Source organism: Gossypium hirsutum, chromosome A12 (genome assembly GCF_007990345.1).
Source record: "Gossypium hirsutum isolate 1008001.06 chromosome A12, Gossypium_hirsutum_v2.1, whole genome shotgun sequence".
In the NCBI taxonomy this organism is placed as follows: domain Eukaryota; kingdom Viridiplantae; phylum Streptophyta; class Magnoliopsida; order Malvales; family Malvaceae; genus Gossypium; species Gossypium hirsutum.
This window is the reverse complement of record NC_053435.1, coordinates 82,337,866-82,348,169: the sequence shown is the minus strand read 5'-3', so window position 1 is coordinate 82,348,169 and position 10,304 is coordinate 82,337,866. Positions and strand designations below refer to the sequence as shown.

The following is a 10,304-nucleotide window of genomic DNA, read 5'->3' as shown; positions in this document are numbered from 1 at the left end:
ATGTTTTCCGTGCGCAAGTTAGGTATTTAATTTTGATCGCCAATTCAACATCCAACAATGGTCCCGAACTCAAACATGGTGATGTTTTTCCTTTTGTGTCGACATGTACCTAGGGTGACTAACTATTAATCATTTTGTGGATTGATTGTAAATAAGATTATAAGCTAATATTGGTTGGTTATATACATATAATAATGTGTTTTTGTTTGAGGTCATATTATGGCATGTTTAAGTTAATGTTTAAATGAACATGAAATAGGAAAAATAGATTGAATTTGGTATGTTTACAAATTAGACTTGAATAATACTTTGAAGATATGAAATGTTTTGAAATTGTGTCTATTTGATCGGTAATGCTCTAAAACCCTATTCTGGTGAAGGATATGGGTTAGGGGTGTTACAGATGATGATTTTGTAGGTCATTAGTTTAATTAATTAAAGATATATGTTTAATTAATCATGATTAGCTTAACTAATTAAGTTTAATTAACAATTAAATCAAAATATAAACCAACTTTAATAGAAAAAGATGAAAAAAGGTCATCATCTTCCCAAAATCTCCACCGTCCTCCATAAATAAAAGAAATAAAAGCTTAAAAACCCTTGTGCATTCAGCATTAAATCCATCCATGTAAGTCCTGGAACCATTTTTCTTTGATTTTTATAGATTTTTTTTTATCATGAGAGCTTGATTAAGCTAACCTATGTATCAATTTGATCAATTGGCAAAATTTTGGTAAGTTGCCATTGTTGAGAATTGAATGAATTGGGTGTGAAATTGTTAGAAATTAAGCTTAGATGAAGAAAATGACTAAATTGTAAAGTTTAATTGTTAATTTCATACATTAGGGATCAAATTGAATGAAATAATTTTTTATGAAATTTTATAGGAATAGGAAGTAGAGGGTCCCTAATGAATATATGTGAAATTGGATTTTGATCCGAAGCTTTAAATTGAAAGTTATGCTTAAGGGCTAAATTGAATAAATTGAAAAATATACATAAATAGATATTCAGTTATGAATTGGCTGGTAATTGATCGTGTGTAATTTTTTTTACTGTTCATAGCTAACGTCGATGTGAAACCTTCAAGAGGGAAAGGAAAAGTGAGAGTTGTTGACTAGTGACGCGAGACCACGTTTTGTACTTTTGTGATTCATGATAGAAGTATTTGTTTGCATATACATGTTTATTGATTGATGAATCATTGAGGTGAATATATGTTAATAGTATGACATGTTTCGGTTGGGTTTGTATAGATTATCGGGATAGAGGACTAAAATGAATAAAAAGGAAAATGGCATGAAATACATTGATTATATTATATGATATGGAAATTGAAATAAAGTATGTGATATAATGTGAAACGTATGAGTTTGATAATAATTTGGATTATGATTATGATTATGATTGAGTGATTTTATATGTATTGAATCATAAAATGGGTTGAATGTTGGTACCCTATTAGTTGTTCGGGTTATGTCAGATATAGTTGCCAGTTTACCTTACTTCGGTTTAACTGATTATGCACTTTGGTACCAGTTTTGTATTTTGATTGGACGATCCATGTATTCATCCAAGTCTGAATCATATTAATAGGGTTATAAAGGTGAATTCAGCAAGTGAAATTGTTAAATGAAATGGTTTAACGACATGGCCTCATTTATATTTCTACCTGAAATATGATAGAAAGATCAAATAAGCTATTGAACAAATTATTGAAAAGGAGCCCAGGAGGTAAAAATGATTGTGAATGAGTCAAATGACTCCAAAAATGTGATTGAACAGTAAGCAACCGGGGTAAAAGATATTAAATGAATATGATATTGAATGACATGTGGTTTTTGTAAGCTTGATTTGAATTGATTAATGAGTTGGCTTATCAATGCTATATGTATGTTATATGTATGAAGATATGGTGGAAATGGATTGTAAATGTAGTCATGAATTAGTTAAACATGAAATGTACAAGTATAAGCATTTGTACTAGATCATGGTATTAATGTTTGTGTTATACTATCTTGAATCATGAAAGTACCACTGAGCCCTACCGTTTAGCGTACAATTTGTTTTCTCCGTATGTAGGTATAGGTGATCCTCGAGAATACGAGAAGAAGTTCCAACATCCAAAAAGTGATCCCCAACTTAGCAAAGTTTGTAAAGTTCTCTTCTAATTAGGATATGGCATGTACCTAGGGTTTAAGCTAGTTTTGTATCATAAATGTTTTTTTTGGAAGTTGGTTTATTAGTGTTATTTTGAAGTACCATTTTGGAATATTTTGGCATGAAATGCAATTGGTATGTTATTGAATTGATTGTTTTTGGAATGTTTAGATGTTATTTCAAGTAGCCCAAACTTGTACCAAGTTGATCCTTTTGGAAATAGTGAGACACATTGCGACGACGTAGTCTCAACATCGCAACAAGATCAATCAAAGAGTTACGTTGCGACTTCAACCTGATACTTGAAAATATTTACAAATTGGTCCTAATTCGACCTTGAGTTAGCATTAGAGCTTTTGTAAGCTCGTATAAGACCCTAAAATGATTGTGCATAAATGAACGTTTAATGGTATAAATTTAATATAATTTATCGTAATTACTCCGGCAACAAATGTGACATCCTGTAACTCGGACCTGGAGATCGAGTCCGGTATCAGGGTGTTACATGCACAATAAATGACAAAGTCAATGAATTTTTATTTTTTTTTTATAAAATCAATTGAACTTAATCACTACAAGACATTACCTTTACTCTTCTTCAGGAATTCCTTCGGTGTTCCAAATTATATCTTTCAACCCAGATGAGAAACTTTTGTAGAACTGCCATGTTAAATGAAAAATTAAGTAGATAAAATTTACTTAAATAAATATACTTGGATAATTTATCATTGAATTATTTAGAGGTGAGCAGTTATATTGGTTAAATCGGTTAAGGATTTGGTTAGAATAGGTTATTGAAATTCATAATTGAAGCAGGGAAAGAGATTAGTTAATTGACTGAAGTTAAATTAATTCGTTTAGGTGGATCAGAATTAAAATTGGTGGATGGATTTTTTATTGTTGAAGATTTATAAATTAATTTAATTATAAATGAAAAACTTATCGATCTTGAAATATCGATGATTCCATCCGTCTATGTTCCAATAAAAGACATCTCATTCATTGAACACATAGATATGGCTTAGACAAGAGAGATCACAGTAAAAATGGGGTTCCTAATGAACTATGGTTCAAAAGGTCTAATTCAGAAATTCAATCTCTACTTTACAAGAATTGAGAAATTAGTCCCTTTAATTTCTCATAATTTGATTCTAGTACTTTACAAAAACTAATAAGATAGTTCAGTTGTTGATAAACACATTGTTGAATTGCTAATTAGTTGCTTACAAATTGTTGAATTGCTTCCATGTCAACAATTTGACAACAAAATTTTAACAAAATTATTTAAATGGACTAAATTCTCGATATTCCTAAAGTAATAAAACCAAATAATAACAAATTAGGGTATAGGGACTAATTTCTCAATTTTCGCAAACGTTGCTATGCAAGTATATACCTTGTGAAACTCCAATGTGTCCACCAGTTTTCCGGAACTCCACCATGTGCAAGCATGGAGCAACCTCAAACACCTGAGATCAAAACAGCAATGATTATTTTATTTTATTTTTTGCATTTCTTTGCTTCTATTGATTTTAATAATAAAAAAATGTTAGGCAACAATTAAGTACCTCAGTAGCTACAGAAAGTTCGCCCTTTCTACCACTTTTATCACCTTTCAGTTTCATCTATTATGGTGTGAATAACACATACATGAGACATAAAACATAGTTAGTAATCAAACATATGTGGAAATCAGCCAGTGCATGCCGGTGCAACATTGAAGCCTAAAGGCTTTGCAGAATCCTCAATTTTCGAGATGATTTCGTTAGGAGGACATTGGGAAGCAAAACTGGTCTGTCGCTTTGCAAGATGCTGTCGTTCCGAATTCCGATCCGACCCACAAACCAAAAAGATAATAATATGACTATAATATATTCAAATTCTTGAATCAACAGAACATTTTAGCATACCATTTGTTTCTCAAACAAACTGTCAAGACAAAAGGTTTGGGACCTAGAGATAAGTTCAAAAGCATTCATGGACATAGGTTTCACTTTCCTTTCTGTTACAAGATTTTCCTGGAAAATCATGGAATTAACAATAAGTAAATGTCACATAATGACAGACCACGTTGTGTTTATATATATAAATGGTTATGACAAGACGCCAGGACCTGTTTGGAGTCATTGAAAGCAACATCAATGTCATCAAGGTTTACATCCTCTTCTTGCTCGAATTGGGGTAGTTTGTACCCTTTCTTGAACCATTTATCTTGTAGAATTTCAGGAACAGTTATACGCTGCCACAAAAAGCAGAATTTCAACGCAATTGATGCATGCATGTATCATTTATAACAAGTTTTCGGAACATACAGTAAGAGGGTTCGGATCGAGAATCCGTTGTATCAATCTCCTTGAACCGGATGAAAACCACGACGGGCAAGTGAAATCAGCCTTGGAAATCTGAATATATTATCATAAAAAGGTTTTAACCAAGTTCTCATCCGGAAAATAATCCACAACTTGGGATTTTTACTTACTTTTTGATACATGCTTATGAGGTTTGGTTCATCAAAGGGCATATAACCAGCCATGAGTACAAAGAGGATAACACCACAAGACCATGTATCTGATGCTCTACCATCATAACCTTGATCTCTAAGCACCTGATAAACAAAATCAGACACAATGTTACAACTCACCGTATCACCATAATGGGTAAAAGTATCGTGGAGGCCTCTATATTAGTAGTTAAACTATATTTTACTCCTATTCAAAAAAATGGACAAATTAATCCTTAAACATTTAATCAAAGAGTAAATTAGTCCTTACGTTAAAAATGTCATTTATCTCTACTTTAGTAGAAATGACGAACTTATTTTTTAATCTAATGTATAGAAGCTAACTTACTCATTTTCAGAGTAGATGAGACAAAATGCAGTCCAACTTGAACCTCCATAGTACTTTTATTTCTCTGTAATGTCATTATAAATACCTCAGGTGCACCATAATTTGGTGTCCCACAGGCTGTATGGAGCAAACCATCCTCCTACATTATTTGGAAACATATTGTTACTTTGCTTACATAATTTGCGAACATATTGTTACATTGGTATAAGGTTTTACCCAAACTTCTTGTGATAAAGAATTTAATCCAAAATCTGAGATTTTGAGAACACCATGGGTGTCTAGAAGAAGGTTTTCAGGCTGCAAAAAAAAAAATGGAGTATTACATATGAATTATGCTACTAATTGACAAAGTCTGAAAAGTGTTGAAACATACAAGTGATGAATGAGTTAATTAAAGGGCGAGTTGAACCTTCAAATCTCTCTTGTAAACGCCTGTACCATGGCAGAAATCAACTACATTAATAAGCTGGTGGAAAAAGGTTCTAGCTTCATCCCCTTTGAGTCTCCCACGACTGGCCTATATAAATATCAAATGATTTTTAGTATAATAAATAATAAACCCCGATTTTGTGTATATTAAATTATGATACACTCACACTATAAGTGAAAAATAGAATCATGTAATAAATTTATTTATAAAAAATTAATATACAAAACTAATTATGTAATGACCTGAATTTTACTGATGTCAAAAAAATGTATTTTCGGGTCTTTATTTTTGAAAAGTGGATTCGTAAATATTTATTTAAAAATATTTACGAAGTACAATGAGTGGTTAATTAGAGTTTAATTAAGTAAATTTAATTTAATTAAGAATAATTGGATAAAAGGATTAAATTGAATGAAGTTTGAAAATTTAATTATAGAATAAAGAAAATTAAAAGGACTAAATAAGTAAATAAACCAAAAAGAGTGCCAAGTGTATGAAAAAAATAAAATACAAGTATAATAAATATAATACACACATTTGTAATACATATATGTATTTGCTTATTATTTAAGTAAATATTAATGTATTTATTATTATTAAATTAATATTGTATGATAAATAAATAAAAAATTGACAAATGTATGGTATGTATAGTGACATGTGTGATACTAATATACATACATTTGTAAAATACATGTATATTTACTTATTATATAAGTATATTATTAAATAATATATTATATAATAAATAGATTAGTGAAAGACAAGTGTGATATTATAATGGATACAAATGTTAAAAGAATATTTGTTATTAAATAGATTTTTATAATGGATAATTATTAAGTTATTATATTATATTATATATATAATGGTTTAATGAAATAAAGAAAGAAAAAGAATAGAAATAGAAACAGGAAGGGAAAATTGAAGGTTTGAAGCTTGAGGTTTAAATAAGTATGTTAATTTAGCCATTTTTACTTAATTTTGATGTTTTAGAAGCTTTAGAACAAAGTTTTGATGAAATTAAGTTGATATTTTGAAAGTTATTAGATTTCTAGGTAATGTTCATGTTGAGTAAAATGATGAAATAAGGGTTAAATTGATAGAAATTCAAGTTAGAAATGAAATAAGGATTGAATTGTAAAGTAATTCATAAATTTTATGTTGTAGGGACTAAATTGATGAAATTTAAAAATTAAGAAAATATTTTGGAAAATCAATAGTTAAGTATGAGTTTGAACAAAAATTGAATAGAAATGAAGTATGAATTAAGATAGAAAAAGTAAGTGAATTTAGTTAAGATTAAATTGAGATTAAAGTAGAAATTGAATAGAAATTGTATTAATTAGATATAAATTAGTAGTGAATTAATGAATATGAATTGTTTTAATTCTCGTAGCTAATGTTGTCTGGGAAAATCTCGGCTAAGTAAGGAAAAATGGCAAAGACAACGGGAGTTAGCTCGAGAAAATACGGTTTGTTTTTCTATAATCTGAACTTAATACTTAAATTGTTGGATTTATTATTTAATATATATATGTAGTAGGTGTAGGTATTTTGAGATGATTATTTGAATTGGATTGAATATTGATTATATTGAATTAATTTATGAATATATGTGAATGTTTGAATTGAAATGAATATTGATGTGGAAATTGAATAATAAATATTTGTTATATTGGAAAATATATGTAGTTGGAAGTGTGATGAAATTGATAGAAAATTGTGATTATTGTGAAATTGAATATTTATTAGTGAAAAGTGAATGGAATTATATTGAATTGAAAAAAATATAGTTAATTAATTAAAATATGAATTAATTGAAAATTGGAAAGTGAATTAAATACCCTATTAACTAGTCGGGCTAGTCGGATATAGTTGGCATGCCATAGGTTATGGAAGAGTACGGGTTTTGCCGGCTTACTGATCAGGCACTTATGTGTCGGATATTGTTACTGTTACTGTTACCTATTCGGCACTTTGTGTGTCGGATATTGTTACTGTTACCGTTACTGTTACTGTTCCGGATTTATTCCGATGAGGTACTTTGTGTACCGTACTGTTACTGTTACTGTTACTGTTACTGTTACTGTTACTGTTACTGTTCCAGCTTCGGTCGATGAGGCACTATGTGCCGTACTGGTGTGTTGGTTGGATCCGTGTATCCGTCTAGGTCCGAGTCATGTTAATAGGGGTAAATAAAGGAACTGGAAAGATCAACTGTTACTGAATAATTTAATTGTTACTGTATATTTGATTTTTACTGAATAATTGACTGTTACTGGATAACCGATCAATTGATTGATACTGAATAACTGACTATTACTAAAAAAATAATTGTTCTGATTGACTGATCGTTAATGAATATTACTGATTGATTAATTGCTATTGAAAAATAATAAATGATTTTGAATTTAAAGTAGACCAAAACATTGGTTGGAAAGTGAATGTTTGAATACTCATTGAGTTTGAATAGTTCAATATATATAAATTAATATGTTTTATAATTGTTTAAGTGTTCAGATTATAGAAATACCACTAAGTGTATACTCAGCGTACGGTTTGTTTCCGTGCGCAGGTTAAGTTAAGGCTAGATCATTAAATCAGCATCCCAGGCCGATCCCGAACTCGATGAGGTAAAGCATGTTGAGTATTGGTAATGGCATGTACCTAGGATGTCTTATGAGAGTCATTTAGGTTGTGAAAGTATTGATAAAATAAGTAAATTATGATTGGCAATGGTATATAGTATGAATTTGAAATTTGAAAGAAAAATTCGTAGTAATTCTCATTTAGTCCCGAATTGATTTTACTGTTCATATTGGACGCGAGAGCCCATTAAAGGGACGTCATCTTAAAATTATGATGAGTCTGAACGTTTATATTTAATTAATGTCTGTATTGTACTGTACTGATTGGTAATGTCTCATAACCCTATTCCAACGACGGTATGGGGTTAGAGGTCGTTACAAATTATATGTGTATGTTTTTTATCTTTTATATGACACATATAAAAAAAATATCTTTAAAATGATATAATTTACTTCGTATAATAATATTTTAATAATTACTTAATTGAATTGATTAATTTATAACACCCATTTAATAAAGTAATTAATAAAAAAATAATTTTTCCCACTAGTGGATGCTATAAATTAACGACAAAATGCTTACAATTTTGTCAAAAAGCTCTCCACCATCAATATATTCGATCACTATATAAATCTTTGTCTTGCTTGCCGTAACCTATGGATTTAAACAATAAAAATTAAAATAATATAATATAATCTTATCAGTAATAATCTTACATCTATGTTCTAGGGATTAAGATTATTTACCTCGTATATTTTGATTACATTGGGATGCTTGATGAGCTTCATTATTGATATTTCCCTTTTTATCTGTTCCAAATAAAAGCACCCATTCAAGCAAAAAGGAAAATAAAACATCTTGAATGCAATAAAATATGGGATTAATTTTATTCCCAAGATTATCTTAAAAGAATCAAAATTTTAGATTTGTATTTCGTAAATAGATCAAATAGTTTTGGGAAAGCTTATTTTTGTTTAGGATATTCTCTAATTCGATTCGGTTTTAAATTTACTCATAATTCAATATGACAGGTCAAGTAAGAGCTTTAATCCCTCCAAAATACCTTGATTTCTCTGAAATAAAAAATTACTATTTAGCCGCTCATTAATTATGAATAGAAGTTTGAACTTTAAACCCAAAAATATAAAAATTTTATTTAACTTAAAAAAGATATAAAATAAAATTATACTTTTAATCTTTAAAAATTTATAATTTAATTATAAATATCAACACATATTCTTATATCAATTAACAAAGGGTTAATATAAATTTTGACCCTTTAGACTTAGTAAGCAAGTCCATATTAGTATTTGTACTTTTTTTCCATTTTATTACCTAAACTTATAATTAAGTTCATTTTTATCCTTAAATTCGAATTCAACTAAAATTTAATGACATGACACTCTAAGTTAGACCACATTATCACCTAAATGATGTGTTATATCATCATTTTTAAGTTCAAGCATCAAAATAAACCAAAAACTATATAGGAACCAATTAGGACCTAATTGCAAAGGGGCTAAAAATTATATTAAATCCAAATAAAAAGTCACTGGTCCATGCATTTTACGTGGAGGATCATAGCAATGGTCCAACTTTTTGAAATGAGTAGACGTAAGACCCACATTTTATTGACGACCGGCAAACATCTATGTGGTTTTCCATATACATGCAAAGATTATATTTTTACCTGTTCGACAATCCGGCGACGGAGGACTTGTTCACGGTCTAGGATTTTAATGGCGACACACTCGCCGATCTCCACATTTTTAGCGAATTTAACCTTCGCAGAGCTCCACTCACCCAACGTTCTTCCCAGTTCGTACTTCCCCACACGTGTCCTCATCGTCCGTACCTGCCCCGCGGTATTATTACTACTCTTCTTCGTGCTCATTGTCCTGCCTTAAACAATCCGTACAGATTTCCCCTTTTTTAGGGGGGTTCTTTGGCGTGGGGAGAATTGACGAGAGAGAGAAAAAGAGCGGAAATGTGGTGGTGAGGGGGAAGAAAACGGCGGAGGCAACGGCGAAGGAGTGGCAGGAATGATTTGAAGGGAAGCATGGAATTATAGATATCGAGGCATTAGAGGGATTATATTGGTGAGCGGGAAATGTGGGGCCCAGAGGATAATGACGTGGATCCGGAAACATAGTTGTTCCTTCCGTGGCTGCCTTTTTGAATTTACTAACTTAACCCTTCTGATCTTGTCTATTAAATTTAACGAATTTACGTAGAATGGGGCAAAAGACAATTATCCCCTCCCATCATTT

The 10,304-nt window shown here is 30.3% G+C and overlaps 2 protein-coding genes across 2 annotated transcripts; both read right to left on the bottom strand.

Moving 5' to 3' along the window:
• Positions 1-2,751: 2,751 nt before the first annotated feature.
• On the bottom strand, positions 2,752-4,193 carry LOC121203323 (CBL-interacting serine/threonine-protein kinase 9-like). Its single transcript, XM_041084183.1, has 5 exons — positions 4,074-4,193; positions 3,871-3,975; positions 3,732-3,788; positions 3,540-3,632; positions 2,752-2,823 (listed from the first exon to the last, which is right to left on the bottom strand). Exons 1-5 carry the CDS (start codon positions 4,191-4,193, stop codon positions 2,752-2,754), a joined length of 447 nt encoding a protein of 148 aa, XP_040940117.1.
• Positions 4,194-4,204: 11 nt separating this feature from the next.
• Positions 4,205-10,076, bottom strand: LOC107919373 (CBL-interacting serine/threonine-protein kinase 9-like). Its single transcript, XM_041082849.1, has 9 exons — positions 9,725-10,076; positions 8,781-8,843; positions 8,617-8,688; positions 5,422-5,529; positions 5,229-5,309; positions 5,098-5,151; positions 4,643-4,768; positions 4,476-4,565; positions 4,205-4,402 (listed from the first exon to the last, which is right to left on the bottom strand). The coding sequence occupies exons 1-9, from the start codon at positions 9,926-9,928 to the stop codon at positions 4,241-4,243; spliced, it is 960 nt and encodes a 319-aa protein (XP_040938783.1). The 5' UTR covers positions 9,929-10,076; the 3' UTR covers positions 4,205-4,240.
• Between the last annotated feature and the right edge of the window lie 228 nt (positions 10,077-10,304).